We start from the raw sequence: 18,431 nt of genomic DNA on the forward strand, positions 1-18,431 counted from the left end.
CCCACCACCTGAAATTTAAATTTGAAAGATGATGATGATTGAAGAGATAATTGACTTCTGAACTGATGGAAAAAAGTCGAATTATAGTTTTCCGAACTTATCTTTTGACAGAAATGAAAACCCAGAAAAAAGAAGATATAAGGGAGGAAGAGAGGAAATGGGAAAGATAAGAATAGGGAAGGAGTCATGATTACCATCAGATATAACGAGGTGAGGCCTGAATATTGCCTAGGTTACAACATAATAAATATTTCACTACTAAGCTAAATCAAGAAACAATAATGATAAAGATATTTTTTAATGAATCTTAACAAAACATTTAATATTTCATTGTTATTATAACTTTGCTAATAATTTATATTCTCGATTCTCGAACCGATAATTACAATCTATTTGGTAGGTTATCATACAAAATAGTCAGAATGAGTCGGTTGAGATTTGTAAACAGGGATGATTCCGAAACAAAAATCAATTTTCACAGGCTGAATTCCATACCAAAATCAACATAATAATAAGAAAAGTCTCTTTTTTTTAATAAAAAAAAAATCTGTTTATTTTATATAATATTTACACTATTTTAAAGGACATTTTCTATTTTTTATTCCATAATCATCACTATGTTAATTGCATTTTTAAAGAAGTTATGATAATTTTTGTATACCCATTGAACTCTAATTTCCTGTCATGTCCTTGAGATAACTTAGACCTTTATTTTTCACTTTACCCCTTTTTGAAACCTATAGTAAAGGGTGGCGAAACATAACTGTTCCACTGTACACCTAAGATGAAACTACAATCACACGAGTTGCAGTATTCCTCTTCGATCCAACCACGATAGTTCAAACGCAGTCAGTCTGTGTTCACGCATTGTGAACCGAGTTATGATAGATAGACTTGATGTCTGCTGGGACTAAAAAATACGCTTACAAGTACTATGAAATACTGAAAATGCTAAAATGGACAATTCAGAACCGGAAAAGTGATAATTTAACTGGCTGAAAGCTGCCCCTCAAAAAAATACTCTCCTGCAGCAAGTTCAACGGAAACTCCAGCATCGGCACTCAGACCTAAATTAAAAGAAAATTTGACCAAATGGTGATTAAGCTGCAACGAGAATAAAAATGAGGTTTAACGCTTTCTCAAGGCCATGGCGGGGAACTGGTATGACATTCAAAAGTACATCGACCGATGTGGCAATTATGTAGAAAAATAAACAAATGTTAAACCCTTAAAATGTTCAAAACATTAAAGGGAATAAATGGATTGATGCTCTCGTAAAAAAAAAAAAAAATTGAAATTAACTTCGTAATAAAACTGACACTTCCTGATATTCAGCCGAGATATTTGATAATCATTGGATGTTAAAACAACATGAACTACGAAAGATTAAGTATTCTATTTTCTTCAATACTACTACCTATATAATCTGTTGTCTTCTTATGTTCCTTGTTTTTCTGTAATTCTATTTAATCATTATGGTTGTTATCTTTTTTTTTTTACTAAGACCTGATGAAGGCCAGAAATTCTGGCCGAAACGTAGGCAGTAATAAATACCTTTTTTTTTTTAACTCTTTGTGTTCTTCACTGACCCAATCATCTTCTTATTTAGAAAAATGTATATCCTTATTTAAATGGAGTGTTAACTATAGAACTGAGTTGGTAGAATGATTTAATTCAGAATAAAATATTACAAAAAGTTTTCATAAGACTTTTTTTATGATTTGAAATTGTAATTAAACAAATTTGTAGAAATATCTTATTTATGTTTAAAGGAACACCTAAAATCCTTAATAAAATCCTCAATACTCCTTACTTTGCACACACAGTAAAGTACACAGATAAAATCATACATAAAGACCTTAATGTTCTATATGTAACCGACCTAGCCCAGATTTGTTGATTGAACCAGATATCATTCCTTTTATTATAAACTCCTTAACCACGCAAAACCCACTAGCTTCTAACCTTGCTTCCTCTTCCATTCCTGACAATCCTCCGAGGCGCCTGAAAAGAAGATGGCAACAAGACCTGCTAATGTAAAACGTCATTAGAGTGATACCAATGGGTAGTTTCTCTACACGCCTATAACATTGCATTTTAACTAAGATCAAATTTACCAAATTTATTATAATGTAAAGTTGTAAATAGCAATAAATAAATAAATAAAAAAGAAAATACCTCGACTGACGAACAAAAAGTACATTGTTGAAAATTATTTTTAAAAAAAAAATTATAATAATAAGCATTTATTAATAGAAAAAAAGTACATGGGATTAAGAATTGTGTTTCCCACTAGACATAAACATTAAAACAAAAACGACTACACCACACGAAACACTTGATAATTACTACCAAATTAAACCAGCTCCTAAGAGGATAATAATAAAAATAAAAGGACCAAAACTTGGCCCGATTACAGCTGATCACGGACGCGTTCTTGAGGCGAAGTTTGAATGACGCATACCTAGTTAAGGTTTTTCAATGACTCAGGTTACCTTGATGAGGAGAAATCCAAAGAAAGTTTTTTTATCTTATGTTTTAAGCTAAACATGGGTCCTTTTGTTAGTAAGGTTGGGATAGTATAAGTCACCCTAATCTCGGTGAATCACGGGGGCATCTTCTGATTCCATTGGGTCTAGAAAATAAGTGCCCGTCAAAACTCACTGGAATCTTTAAATATCATTGAGTTGTAACAATTATATTTAGTATAGACGTTACAATTACAAAATTTCTTTACAGAATAAACTATTGCGCCAAGAGAAAGAGATTATATTTATAAGGAACTGTCCAATATTAGAAAACCTAAGTTACAAAATTAAGTTCCATGAAATTCCACTATCCTCTGAGATTGAGTTTTGGTATTTGGTACTCAGTAAGGATGGAATTGAATAGACTTTCTTATTAAAGGTGACACGCATAGGTCCTCTCGAATATGTTTGTAATGAAAATTTCAGGAGTCGATAATTTGAAAATGTATGTTATCAAAGGCATACGTCCAAAACCTAGTTCTCATGCACCTCATTCTCTATTCGCAATTCCATGTTAATATGACATCTCCTTATTAATTAAAAAGCATACATCCAAAAAAAAAACTATTTAGCAATTACAATCGTTTAAATGATAGTTAAAGAAATTAATTTCAGTTTTGTGGAATGATTCATTACTTCTTTATTTAACAGGCCAGAACGATGAAAAGCCCTACATAAAATTTCCTTTGAAAAAATTTCTTATGTACAACGTACGTAACCATGTTTTATGTAATATATACCGGTAGCTCCCTGACCACAATAACTATAACGCAGATAAATTCAACTTTTCGAAGTAGTTCTATTGTTTGATTATATTATTAAAATCAATTTTTAAAGAATAAACTGGTAGTTTACAATTGTGCTATTTTTTTTTAGCCTCTTTTACTTCTGACTTTATTCAGTGAAAAAATTATTAATACTATACAATAATATTAATGATATTTCTAAATTAACTTTTCTAACCTAGAAATGGAGAAAACTCGTTTTACTTATATGTCGAGGAGAAAGTAAAGAAACAGAAAACATTAATTTTTGGATTAATTTCATATCATGTCCTTCATATTTAGGAGGGTTGAAGGAGATCAAATCCCACTTGACCCTGATTAATTTTCTTAGCTGATTTTTCTTGACATATATCGTTGGCCGTGGTTTGAATTTCAGGTAAAACAGTTGTATCCTGTCTTCATTGGCCTTATAAATAATCTCTCTCTCTATGTATATATATATATATATTTTTTTTTTTTGCGCCTCTTCAAAAGTTAAATTTCTGAATCCACCTCCGAGCTAAGATTATTAAGTAGAAAATTTGCATTTTTCGAGGTAGTTCTAAAGTTTTATAACATACCTCAAATCAATTTTTAAACAATAAGCTGGAATTTTACAATTGCTATTTCTTAACCTCTTTTGTTTCTGACTTTATCTAGGGAACAATTAAGGATATAAAAATATATTTTATTTCTTTATGAAGGTATTGCATCGAAAATCATCTTGTCAAAATAAAAATTTATAGATAACAGGTACAGTAACTAAACATTGTTATAGTCATAAAAAAAAATTACATTACAGTCGTCATCTCTCTTTCAATCTGACAGCCATGACGAAGCCCTGCAAATGGGGCGAAACGTTGGTTAACACCAAATTTTTTTTTTACTATTTTGATACATTTATTGGCCGCCACCTCGACTACCTTCCAACAATCTACTTCATACGGTCAACTATCTTCTTCTAAAAAAATATTTATGTTATGTATAAGGAGTTATTAGTATGCTGTAAAAAGCATTTCTTCGTAGCGTTAATGATACGATGATTAAAACATAAACCAAGTTAAATACATCTGTACCTCCAATGAAACAGTAGTACTCATCATAAAAATGAGTTGGGTCTTCTAATGGATAGAAAAAGTTGATTTTAAGGAAATACCTCTGTTGAAAATTCTTGAAACAGCCAAAGGTCATCAAATATAGTACCTCCCTTCCCAAAGTTTCAACTTAAATTATTTAATGGAGAATTGTTTTTTTAACTTTATTGTCAGTTCGAAAAGCTGTAAGTTGAGATATTTTAACACCTCGGCCTCTACACCATCCGATTACTCAGCTTACCGACATAATACGCCCCTGATTCTTAAATTTCTCCGAAAAGTTACGATATTCGACCTAACCACTGGTTTATTCACTGTCAACAACAAAAAATGACAACTGCGTTTTAACGTATAAGGAAACCCCAGCCAAAAACCGTAATAAAATTTAATACCAGGCAGATAACACTAAGCAGGGATCGCGGCGAAACTAGCAGCTTTTTTGGGGTATAATAAATAAATCTTTTGAGATTTCGTCGACACAGATCGCACTGATGTTGATTATAACTGCGCTGAGTTCTGTCACCTCACCTTGACGATAAGAGTGTTCCACTGTTTGATAAGAATTATTTCAGAAGCAGCTGTCTCTGTGATAAGGTAAAAGGAAATTACGATGAGTTCTATCAGAGAAAGATAGTTCCATTATTATTCCTTGTAAGACGAAGAAAATTTGACAATACAATAAATTGTTAAAAGAATAAAATTTCATGTTTTTAATCAATGGAGCATTTCCGATTGAAGTTGACAGTGATGTAATGTCTTATCGAGGAATTCGAAGAATGGTACTTCTGAGAACTACAATTTCATATCTTCATTCGTCCGTGATGACTCTGATGAAATTGAAATTAAAAATGGAAGAATTCGTTACCCATTCATATCCTGAACTAATTAATATTAATTCTACTATTCAGTAATTTTTTTTTAAAAAACTATCGTGGTTTAAACAAGATCTACACGAAAGACTAATCGGAATCACTTACAATGTACAATAAGACATTATTCTTCTTAAATCTAATCACTGAATATTTACAATAAAACCTTAACAAGTAATTAATAGTGAATGATGCATAAAATAGTAAATAATAAATAACTGACCATTGTCTCGAGAGAGGTAGTTCCTTGAGACGAAGACGTTGAAGGCTTGTTCCGGTCACTCACAGACAAAGACTGAACACACGAACTTCTCACTATTGACAGTACCGAGGTCTCCACGCGACTGATTACTACAGCTACAGTTACTGACAGTGGAGGGGAGTCCCCGTAACGTCACAGTTTTCACTCATGATTCAACGCCCTTTGCACCCAACCCCACCGTAATGCACTAGTTGTATTTTGTGTATGTATACATTTATACACATGCATATATGTGTGTATACACTTCTTTTTAACATACGAATGTTAAAGATATTTTTTTTACAATATAGCTTTTTGAATTTCTATTAAAATTTGGTATTATAATCTTCGCAGTTAAATTAAATTATATTAATGAGAAGATGATTGAGGAAGCGATCGGTGAAGAACATAAATAAGTAAAAATTTATTTATCGGTGGCAATGTTTCGACCAGAATTTCAAGCCCCCATCAAGGCTGAGAACAAAAAACAAGATGACAACTATAATGAATAAAAAAAATTACAGAATGATTAGAAAATAACTAACATTATAGATACATAAATAGTGTTGAAGGGCATGTATAGTCTATGTATTATAAGAAGAACGTATGAGAAAAGTGATATTGAAATAGGAAGAGGAAAAAACAAATAATAAAATACTTATGAAAATCTAGTAAGTAAATATATGTACAAAATGAAAATGATTTAAAATAAAATGATGAAAAAAAGTGGGAAATAAAACGTATAACAAGATTAAAGAAATGAAATATAAAGTTATTATATATTCCTTTATATTGTTATATTATATATTCCAAAAGGAATAGAGAAATATAAATATTTTAATTTAACAATAATTATTTAAAATATTTGTTATGGAACAAATGAGAAAGAAAATAATGTAATTAATGAACTTTGTAAGTAAAATACTATAATCAAACAAATAAAATATAAAGTTTCACAAGACAGAAATAAGTACTTTGTAAATATGACAATAACATCTTGTGAACATAATAACGTGGATAAGTAAAGTAGAAGTAATGAGAAAAGAGTAAAGGAGGAGAAGGGGTGTAGTAAAAAGAAAGATGAGAAAATGAAATAAAACGAAAAAAAAAAAAAACTACCAATCTGATGAAGATGAAAAAGCCAAGTGTATTGAATGGTGCATGTTTGCGGCCAATTTCTGAGTTAAAAAAGTATGTTGGAATAGATGGTGATACAACCGGAGTAAACCAAGAATATGTCTTCAAGTGACATTACTTAGATGGGTAAATGTAAGAAATATAAAAGGTGACGACAAATACTTTAAAAAAACATTAATACTGTAAAAGTAAATTAAATATTTGGAAATATGCTAATGATAGTTCTGTTTTTGGTCTTTAAATTAACTGAAAAATGTTCTAGCTGGATATAAAAGTTTTCAGAGATAGGTCTTTTGTCATGGTTGCGGACTGTGGTAAGAATAGACGTTTTATCAAAAGTTTTCTTCTTCAGTTAATTATTAAATTCTTTCATATCTCATATTTATCCGTTGCATATTACAATTAACAATCAGAGACGGTTGATTATTTCAATTAAATAAAACGAAAGGTATTTTAGAAGATTTGTTTTTTCGAAAAGTCAGAATTTAAGCCTTACTAAACTTTTTCAATGAGAATAACACTTATCTTATATTAAAAATAAATTGTACATTGATAAATCGGGTTTAATTAAAATCTTTATATTGGTTTTTGAGAAAATCAAAAAAATTAGAAAATAGATATGAAAACGAAAGAGGTGAATACAAAGAGATTAACCGATCCTAGGAATGCAATAACAATAGCTAAATATTTAAACTGCAGAATTACTAATGTCATATAGGCCCATTCTTCCGGCTGCTTTTCTATACTACAATGAGCATTCGACTAAGTATCAAAATCATAAATTTAACTTAAAAATGTAAGAATCGTATTGGCCTAATTAAGATCTTTATTAAAAGCGCTGAATCCTCAAGAAAATGACAAAGATAATATGACATCAGGCAGGATATACCGACTACCCCACATTCGATTTTTTTCCGAAATGGTTTCTTTAGAATTTGAATGAAAACTTTCTTTTCTGACTGCTCAGTGGCTTTAAATTAACCGATGTGCCTGTCAGATAAGAATTTTTTAATCTAACTGGAAAAATAAGGTAGTAAAGCCAGTTATGAACTTATCATGAGAGGCCATCGATATGCTCCAGTAAATGCCAAAAGTGCCTCAGGTACAAGATAAGCTTAACACGCTACAGTCGTCTTATTATTTATTTTATAACCCTAACCTTAACATTCTACGGCTGTTTCCACAACTGAGATGTTGTGCGAACCTAACCAACCATTCCCTACGGCCAGAAAAAAAATTAAGGATTCAGCAGAAAACGAAGAGATTCCTTTCTTTCAGGGCCTTCAATTACAATTTTGTCAAGAAGAAATGTGTTGGAATACATATAATCATTTCCACCAGTATAAAAACGCTACTTAGTCATTCAAGAGTAAGAAGTGAATTCATGATTTACTTTTAAGCACTCCCAGGTGCGCCAAGAGTTAAAGTTAGTTCTTGATTAATCCTCCCTCGCTTACCAGTTATTCTTAAGTTATACTAGTGACCGCATAATATAATTTACCTAAGATATACTGTGCAATAAAATTAATCCAGAACAAGTTTATTCCGAGACTAAGAGGGAACAGGAAATACATTATTTAGTTTTGAATTAGTTATATTCTAGAGGGACTTAGGTAAGGGATGGAAATAACCAATGGGATGATGTCATTTTTTTATGGATTCTGATATTAAGTAAATGCACTACACTTTTTTGAACCTATGAATTCTGAAAGGGGATATACAAAAAACCGAAAACACTGATTTACGGTTTTTGACAATTTTCTCGTAAACCGTGAATAAAGTGTAAAAACGTAAAGACAAAAATTGTTTTGGTGACAAATTACCTCGACCGGTCGAGCAGATTAAAATGGCTATCATGATTATGAAGCCAGAATTATGATGATGATCCGGGGATCATCATTATGATCATGATCGGGATCCTTAGGGAAAATTGAATTTTGAAACGATTTTGTAGTTTTGAGTTTTTTGAATTGGAGAACGGTTTTCCCGCAAACCGTCAAAAACAGATTTTTTTTTGTTTTTGGCGATTTACGTCTTCAGGCCCGTTGGATCAAAAATGTGCCCGGTTTAAATTCGTATAAAATTCTGATATATTACCAGAATCCGTAAAAAAAAAAAGGACCCCATTCCACAGGAAATTCCGGATAGGTGCGCTAGAGAACTGAAGGTTAGAAAATCAATAGCATCCTCAAAAGATAGACCACTTATTATGACCCACTAAAATAAAATCAAAATTATGTGTCTGTGTATACATATACATTTATTGATCATCAACCACTTTTAAGCAACATCCCCAAAAATATGCAGGTGAAAAAAGTGCACAAACGAAATTTTCTATTTTTTTTTTTTTATATTCCATTTGTATGTTTGTGTGATGAATCTCATAAATTCAAAGAAAAATTAAATAATATCGGCCTTATAGGAAGTGTCATATATACAACTTATAGATCAGATACATTTTGGCTATAATTTTTTATTATTATTGGTATCCCATAGTTATTTTTATTAGACCAACTGCGAAAGCGGAAAAAAATTTCTTTTTTAAATAAATCTGATTAGACTTTCTCAACGTGAAAATTAGATTAAAAAATGTTCATTTTGTAAATAAAATCGGTATATAGCAATATCGTAAACAAAATTTATAAAATAGCCAAAATGTTTTTTTATTTATAAGAGAAAAAAAAATTTTTTTTCATAAACAAAAATATTATTTAATAAATAACAATGAAAAAGATAAAAAGGAATTTTACACAATAAAATCAGTCAAAAAAAATATTTAAAAATTAAACCATCAATTATGGCCATTTTTGAACATTTAAGCATAAGATTTTTAACTCTCTTATTATTAGTAGTTGTTTCGGGGCTTTAATAATATCTTTTTAAACATTTAAAGACAGAACTTGTAATTGACACATGAACTCGTTTCGGAGATTATTCATTTTAGTGTCTCCATAAAAACTTCATGGTAAAGAATTGTTTCTGCAAAACCAAGAATGGTATGAAATAGTTCATAAGAGAAAAAAGTAGCTTTGCACGATTGAAGTCGATCACAGACTTTTAAAAAAAAATTAAACTGTTATATAAGGCTATTTTAGAATATTTAATGTAGGACTTGTAACTGTCAAATGAACTTCTTTTGGATCTTTTATAGTGTTTTTTTAAAACATTTAATGACTGACATATGAACTAGTTTCAAAGATTAATTTTATTAGTGTCTCCATAAAATAAAAATTCCATGCAAAAATAATCAACTTCCGGGGTAATAGCGAACATGTCGATTACTTTTTAATAAAAAAATGATTGAAAAGTTGTAATTTTTCTAAAAGCTAGAATATTAAATTGTATTATTCCTAAAGTTAGTGAAAATGTACTTAGCTCTACTATGAAGTTAGTCATCGATATAAAAACAGGTGTTCTAATAAAACGGCCCAAAATGGTCCTGGTGTAAGTCTCCAACCCTGTAATCCCGAATTAAATTTGAATTACATCGCGCTTGATAACCAGGACCCTGTTTCATAATAAAGTACAAACTAATACTATTAGTCTTGTAGATTTATCTTAACTCAATTACACAGACTTATAAAATAGTAACTTGTACTTGAGTATCTTTTAATTCCTGTAATATCACTAATAGTCATCCCTATCATGAAAAAAATAAGTATTATTATTACCACACTAGTAATTGTACTATGAACACTTACTCTTGTATTATCAACTAATACTATTAGCTTTCATAATGAAACAGGGCCCTGGTTGTTTCTTTCTTCGACCCACCAAATGATGAGGGAAGTTGGAAGGTTAAACGATATAATCAAATATTTATACCAATATATAAGTGATGTAATTACAATTTGATTCATCAAAAGATTGTGATTTAGCAAAAATTTCACATCTTAAATTAGATCCCACAACAATACTCTACTAATATAGCGGGTAAATAAAATAAACAGTTAACTGGCAAGACAAAAATATGGTTTGTGTTTATATTAATACAAAGTCCACATCTTAATTAGTTTTCCAAATTATAATATAACTTAATCTTACCTGGATTAAATAGTATAAGAATTGTGGTAAACAATGAGCAATTCAAACTAGATAAAACACTGCTATAGATAAGATTTGCACCAATTACTATGGATAGACAGACAGAACACTAATAGTTATATCCTGCACGGCGGTACCATTTCGCGCCTCCATGTATGAGATTGGCGGTACACCAGTGTTACCAGATCGTCGCACAAGAAAATGTTCGTTCTTCTCTTTTCAAAACCTTGCCCTTCAACTAAATTATTGGCTTGGAATTATTATAGAGACGTTATTTTATGATGAATAATTCAAATGTATGTTCATTTTACACAATGAAATCATTTTTTTTTTTCAGTGCCTAAAAATGAAAGGAGTAAAAACTAATTCATTACAAATAATTAGGCGTATACACTCCTTTGCAAATTTAAATTCTAAAACTTATAGAAAAATAAATTATATTAGTCCTTATCCATTTTCTTTTAGATGATTATATTTTATAAAGCTACTCCAAAGAGGGAGAGAGAGAGTGATGTAACAACATACTTGAGTTGAACAAAAGATGTTGGTAGCACTGAAATCAAAGTAACAACTCTCTTCTAGTGGATATTGAACAACTATCCAATATCATTCTTTGGCTAAAACTATTATAATTATTAACAAAGATATGGCTGAACAACAAGAGAACCCCATTCAAGGAGCACTAAAAGATATGGGAAAGAGCATATTAATGAAGGTTGTATCTTTATTTATAATGTTTAAGCTATGCAATTCATTATGAATTTCTTTAAACAAAATTACTATTATCATTACTAATAATAATTACTATCCAAATGTTTTTATCTGAATTCATATTAACAGTTCTATAAAATAATCTATTAATTTATTAACTTAATTGTAATTAGGCTCAAACAATGTAATTTACTTACACAAAACTACTTTTGATTTATCAAGCATTTATAAGAAAAAAATTATCTTTACTTTACTATCAATATTCTATTCTTATAATAGAAATATGAAAATTGATAAAGTACGTAATCATATACTCATCTTTAAAAAATTAACATGCGTTAAAAAAAGTTTATTTTCACATTTAAACGGACATGAAAGTATTTCATACTCATGGAATCTCATTACGAAATAATTAATAATTATTAATTATTTTAATATGCTGATTAACCTATCATATTTAATTGTTGATCTGCTGCAGCTTTCATCACCTGAATCTGAAAGCACATAAAGGATATTTTAAATAAAATAATGGGTCATTTGTATGTAGTATTAACATGCTTCCTATTTAGTTATGATTTCTGAATTTTCAAGTACATCACACATTTCAGTTTTTATGTTTATAGATTTTTTTTTTTGTGGGGAAACCTCTATTTTTAAATTGCTTTATTTTTTTGTTTTAACATTTTTATATAATTCAATAAATTATTTGTTTGAATGTTTTTTCAGAGGTAATTTTTAACATTATGATAACAAAATAATGATATATATTTATACAACAAATCATTATTTTCTTCTGTTTTTACAGCATTCATTAGTACAAACATTGGAAGTTGAGTATAAAAATATTTGCAAAAAAACTGAGAAAAATTTAAAAGAGTTGGAGGAATTGACTACAAATATTTATAATTTAGAAGGTAAGGTACATGTAATATTCGGAGGATTAGTAACCTATTTAATATGATTGAAATATGTACTAATCTAACATATTTACAATTTCTTCAAACCTAATTGGCCAACATATTAGAAACTTAATTAAATTAGTTGCTGGTTATCTTACTTAAATTATGAATTAATATAGTAATATTGATAAGATGTTTTTTAGTTGTCTACGGTCAATATGATAGTTCAATAAAAAAAACTTGGAAATATACACAAAAATAAATTAAATAGATGGTAGGTGATGCTAATAGAAGATAAAATATAGTTTTATAGAGGTAAGAATTATTCATTGAAGTTAATGCCATGTATATTTCCAAGTTTCTTTGTTATTATTTTATTTTTCTCTGAATTAAAGTTGTTGTCTTGTTTTGCTTTTCAGTCCTGAAATTCAGGTTGAAACATCAGCATTAATAAATAAGTTTAACTTATTGGTGTATCATTACCGAATGTAGCCCCGAACACCTCCTCATAGGAATATTGATGTATACTTTTACATTAAATTATTCTCCTTTTTTGAATGGCTTGCCAAAATTATTATTTATATATTTTTAACCACTCTTAGAATAACTGCTGTAATGTATATACTTTTTTTTTTAATGTTTAGGGAGCATTTGATTTAAAATCATTTAGTAATGTTTGATTTTTTGAAATTATCATTAAAATTCAATTATGTGACAAGATTAATAGTAATGCATTTTAGTTTCTTAATTTACATATTTGTATAAATTAAAAAAACAACAACTAAAGAATAGCTTACAATTACATTTACTATGCTTAAAAAATTGTTTACATTTTTAAAACAGCTTTCTTAGATGTAGAACGTAATACATTTATGGTTTTACTTTTAATTGAGATGAAATGATGACAATATGATAATTCTTTTGATCATAATGTAGATATATGGTATGATAAAAAATAATCGTTTATATATGAACAACTAAATATTCAAAATTTTATCCTTATATTAATGATAATATAAAGAGAAGGGATTAAAAGAAAATTAGCTCTCATGTCTATTTTTATTTTATCAAATGAATGAATTCATTGATAGAGGTATATTCTGGGTTCTTTACACTATTGAACAGTAATGATCCGTCTCTTGCTTCATTACCTCGTGAGTCTCTGATATGAGCCACAGTGATGGGATATAACAGATTCTTATCAATATGCCTACTTTTTCCAGAAAAATCCACCATTTTATCAAATTTCCATTCAATAAGGTTAATGTTATTTAAATATTTTATAACTGAAATGTAATTTCTTAAATTATATAAATTGAAAACTTATTGGTTTCAATCTAATTTGTTGTATTCTACAAGTCAGTCATCCCGGAAAAAAAAATATTTCTTTTTAATTCTATTGCTACAACTATTTCAGTAGTATTATTGATGTTATTAAATCAGTAATTCCTTACCCAAAGAAGTTTGTGGACCATTAAACCAAAAATGGAACCATGTGCCGGCCCATCTCTGGGTTGGATTAAATGATACTTCAATTTCTTACACAAAATACACAGGAGTAATGCTTAACAATAAACTCCTTTTCAGCATATTAATTAAAAATTAGATAAAAGTTGGAAAATGATGTAAAAAATTATTTTAATCAAAAATGTAAACTATGTCCAAGAAATAAATTGATTCATCATAAATCAGTTCTAAGACCTATCTTAGTACACTTACGTCCCATATGAAGCTTCAATTATTCTATTAACTTAAGTATTCTAAAACAGTTACCTGAGATTTATTAAAAATTATTTGCAAAACACTTCAATAGCTAAGTTGCATTCAGAATTAAGTATATCCTTGGAACAAGAAAAATATACAAACTACTTCATACATTTTTGAAATTATGGTTTAACTTTTTATCCTCTCTAATAACTGTGTAATTATTTTTTTTAAAAAAAACTTGGTACAAACATAAGGAAAAGGATCATATAACACTTTAAACATTATCAATGATATTTAATTTTTCAAAAAGTATTGCTTTTATTTTCATGTTTATTTTTGCCAGCAAATTAAATATATTTTATATGTATTTGGTTGTAACAAAATGTATTAGGGTTTATCCCATATCTATAATATGTATTGTACATATCACTATTTATGAAATAAAAACATTTTATTAAATAAAAATGATTACATGCAGACAGAAAAGAAAAATTGTACATCAAATAATTTCTGATTGGTTTACTATCAGGTTTAATTATGAGTTTCTATTCTTTTGCCGTTTAAGGAGGTAACATTTTATTTAAATGTTAAATTTTAAAAATTACTTTCAACTCATGATTTTCCTACATACGTAACAAAGCTTTTATTCACAGTCTAATGATGTGCCAGTGACTTAATTTTACAGGTGCAATGAAATAACTTCATCACTTTAGTCAAACAATTCTTGTTTGAAGTTTATAAAATTACCTTCTAAGTGGAGGCATAATAGGAGAAAGGAGGTTCATGATTTAAAACACTTGCTTAAAATTCCTTAATCCCTGTAAAATATCAAAAGATCTTAAGATAATTGTCACTTGGGTGTTGTTTGTATATATTCTGGTATTTCTTAAACTGAAATTTTTCCATTTTTTATTTCTAAAAAACATGCATTTAATTTTATAAGTATCAATGGTAATGCACTAAATATTAATATATTTTTTATCAAAATTTTTAAAAGTAATTAAAAATATTATATCACCCCTAATTATATTATGGAAAGGCTGATTGTTTTATATTAATTACATTTTTTAGGTTATTTAAATGCTTCCAACTGTAGGCTGGAGAAATATTGTGAAAAAGAAGCTGAGTGGAAAAATGAAAATCTTTCTTTAAAACAAAGTGTTGATGATGTCAAGAAATTATCAGATGAAGCTAAAAAAATAGCTCACTTTGATGAGTAAATAAAGATTACTTATTTATGAAGAAATAAGGAAATATTTATTTAATTCACTTATTATTTATTACTAAATGTTATTAGCTTTATTCAGTACTATTAGATGGTATTTAGGGATACCTTCTTATTTTTTAATTTATAATACCATCTTATTTTTTAATTTATAATACCTTCTTTTTTTTTTTTTTTTTTTTTTTTTTTTTCATTTTAGCACAATGTTTGATCAGAATGTTATTAAGCTAGTAGAAGGGCTACAGAAAGAACGAAGCTTACACGTAAGGTCCAAATAAGTATTATTATGATTATAATCTATAACTAGTATCTTTGAATTTGTAACAGTTTTAAATTTGGTATTTGATGTGTTGTTCTCAGAGAAAACAATAAGAAACAATAAAAATATCCCAAACTAAAATAGTTCTTAACACGATTACGAGGATTATTTATAAAAGAATCCTGTAATCTAACAACCTTGAACAAAATAAGGTGTGTTGAATCTGTAGTTATTATGTTCGCAGTTGATATTTATTGAGGCATAGGGTGGTTAGCCACATGTAATCCCTTACGACTCGACATAACTTTTTTTGATGTCACTGCAACTTCAGTAATAAATTAGCTACTTAGTTATCTTTGAGATAACTGAGCGAGAGGAGTAAAAGATCTTAACTCAATCATACATTGATTATTTTGCCGTAATTAATAATTAAAGTTATCTTAACCATATTCTCCTTCATCTTAGCTCAATTAATAAATAACTTTCAAAAAATGCAGGGTGTCAAGAATTGAAACCGTGACATCTTGCATAGGCTTTCACATGACATTAGTATGTATATGAGATTCATCCAGGATAATTATAACTTATATTGTACAATTAATTATTTAAAAAAAAGTTTATATGGTTTATAACTTTATTCATATATTTAGAAACTTTGGTTCTCAATTTTTTTTTTGTTTTTCATTCTTATGATTTTGGTCAATGAACATAATGAGGAACTGGGCCTGCAGTGCTCTGCCATTAGGAGTATTCACACTTGTTCTTCCAAAACCCAAAGGCAGATCTGGAGGTAGTTTTAGTGGGGGGAAGGAGAGAACTATCACAGGACACTCGCAAGCTAGAATTATGTCATACATTTTTTTTCAATGATAGTCATATGCCTGTCTACCTTTGGGGCACAAACCATTTCTAATTTATAGTGCATATTTAAAAGGGACTATGGGAAGAATGATATGTAGAATTATGTAATTGAGTTTCCTCATCCAATGTCTAGAAGGATTTAAACATATTTCAGTAATTAACAATCCAAGGTGATACTACTATTAGAAAACATATGATTAGGAGTGTCCAGTAAGAAGCGCACATTATTTGCTTTTTTTTATTCTACCTATTTAGAATTTAAATTAATTAAAGTATTTTCTTTTTCTTTATTATTTGCATCTGGAATCCCATCATCCTTTTCCTGCCCAAGAACATCAGTAGATATACGGCCCGGCTGTTTAGAAATAAAGCAAGTGTCTTCACAAAAAATTATTCGTTAAGGACATTGTCCTGCTTTATTAATAAAGATGATGGAAGTTTAGTATGGCCCTCAGGATATTAACCTGACATCTGAAACTGAGTATATGGACCAACCTGGGGTCTTAGTACCATGCTCTGAGCAAATGCATCAGCAAGACTAATTATAACTTAAGCTTATGAGTTCATTTTTTATGGTCTCGTGAGGGTATAGAAGGGTAAGCATTTGAAATTATGATCCGTTTGGCTGGGTTAAATAATAATTATCTAAAAATTTCGCTGTTATCAATGACTATGAATTTGTTGTTCTTTTGAAGACTGTCTACTACTTTGTTGCTGAAATGAATACAAAATTGGGAGTTAAAAAATTCCTGAAGTATAACAGACAAATTTTGGGTCAATTAAGGTTATATTTGAAAGTATGTACTCTTTCTGTTTTGTCCCTGGGAAAGTATGGAAGACAATGGCATTTTATCATTCAGAAAACCTGTCAGTAGCAGTGACTTTGTCATAGCTTTCTGTTATTACTGTTGGTTTGAGGTTAGATAGGACTTTTAACATGTTATTTAATAGGAGATATTCATTTCATTTTGCTTTTTGTTACTTGATCTCATCATTTTAATGGGAACTAAATACATTCTGAGGCTTCATCACATTGATACAGCGTTAAAAGCTTTAAGCTAAAATGCTAATAGTTGGTATAATTGACCAATTGTAAATATATCAACTTTCTATTTAGTAATGGTACACACACACTCAAATTGTACAAAACAAAGTCATTTTTAAATGTGCACACTTAAAAATAACTTAAGCTTTGAGAATGACCTGAAGTGTGTCTTCTCTAAACCAGTCCAAAGCAGCTGATCTCTTATTACTTAGAGTTAGCAATTTTTACTAGAAAAAAACAAAAAAGCATTCATTACAGTATCTAAATAGTATTGGCTACTTATAGATATACTCAGCCATATTTTATTTATTTTTCTTCAGATTTTATTTATATAACTTTTTTCAGAAAAAAATTCTATTGGAATTTACCTAGTCCAAATAAGAATGTTTTCTCTTAAATGCTATAGAATAAAAAAGTTTTGTCTTTGATTGGTAACTAGGTATTACATTAATAATTATAAATTTTGTATAGATAAATATAAGTCAAAACACAAAAATTGTGTACAATTAATTATTTTTCATTAAAACATATGAATTTAGCTACATAACATTTAACATGTGTAAATTACCACATTTAGAAATATCTAAGGTTAAAGATATTTGTTTAAGTAGGTATTTTTATTTCTTTTAATAATATTACATTTAATAACCACATATATAACTAATTTCAACTGCGGCTCATTTTATTCAAGTTCTCATAATTAAAATGCAATTTTATCAAAAATATTGCTGCATATAAAGGCTTAACAATAAAAATAAATATCAACAACAAAAAGTGTATACTTTCACTATCTAAAACAGGTGTAATAAAGAAATAAACTTATAGGATTCAAATACAACCAAAGAGTCATTAGGCAACCTGGAAATGATGGATAAAGCACTTGCTCAAGAGACAATAGTTGTTAAAAATATGATAAATGAACAACATAGTAAATACCCTTTTAAAGAATCAGAAGATATTACACATATTTTGAAAAACACTGATCTGTGGTAAGTATGGCCGGTTTTGTTATATGTTGTGAAAGTTTTTAACATGCATTAATAATAT

General features: G+C 28.7%; 2 protein-coding genes across 2 annotated transcripts in view; one reads left to right on the forward strand and one right to left on the reverse strand.

The window, feature by feature from the left end:
* The window catches only part of RhoL (Rho-like), a 98,571-nt gene extending 92,967 nt beyond the window's left edge, over positions 1-5,604 (reverse strand). Inside the window, exon 1 of the mRNA XM_014423954.3 lies at positions 5,479-5,604. Within this exon, the coding sequence (XP_014279440.1) occupies positions 5,479-5,481 (3 nt within the window). The 5' untranslated portion in view covers positions 5,482-5,604. The remainder of the gene's footprint in view (positions 1-5,478) is intronic.
* LOC136795478 (structural maintenance of chromosomes protein 3 homolog) overlaps positions 1-18,431 on the forward strand; it is a gene marked incomplete in the record, with an annotated part of 49,868 nt that overhangs the window by 31,196 nt on the left and 241 nt on the right. The window contains 5 exon segments of the mRNA XM_067046173.1: positions 11,193-11,392; positions 12,194-12,302; positions 15,066-15,210; positions 15,419-15,482; positions 18,210-18,373. Of these exon segments, the coding sequence (XP_066902274.1) occupies positions 11,324-11,392; positions 12,194-12,302; positions 15,066-15,210; positions 15,419-15,482; positions 18,210-18,373 (551 nt within the window).

The sequence above is a fragment of the Halyomorpha halys genome, unplaced genomic scaffold (assembly GCF_000696795.3).
Source record: "Halyomorpha halys isolate HHAL.00 unplaced genomic scaffold, Hhal_1.1 Scaffold448.1, whole genome shotgun sequence".
Classification (NCBI taxonomy): Eukaryota; Metazoa; Arthropoda; class Insecta; order Hemiptera; family Pentatomidae; genus Halyomorpha; species Halyomorpha halys.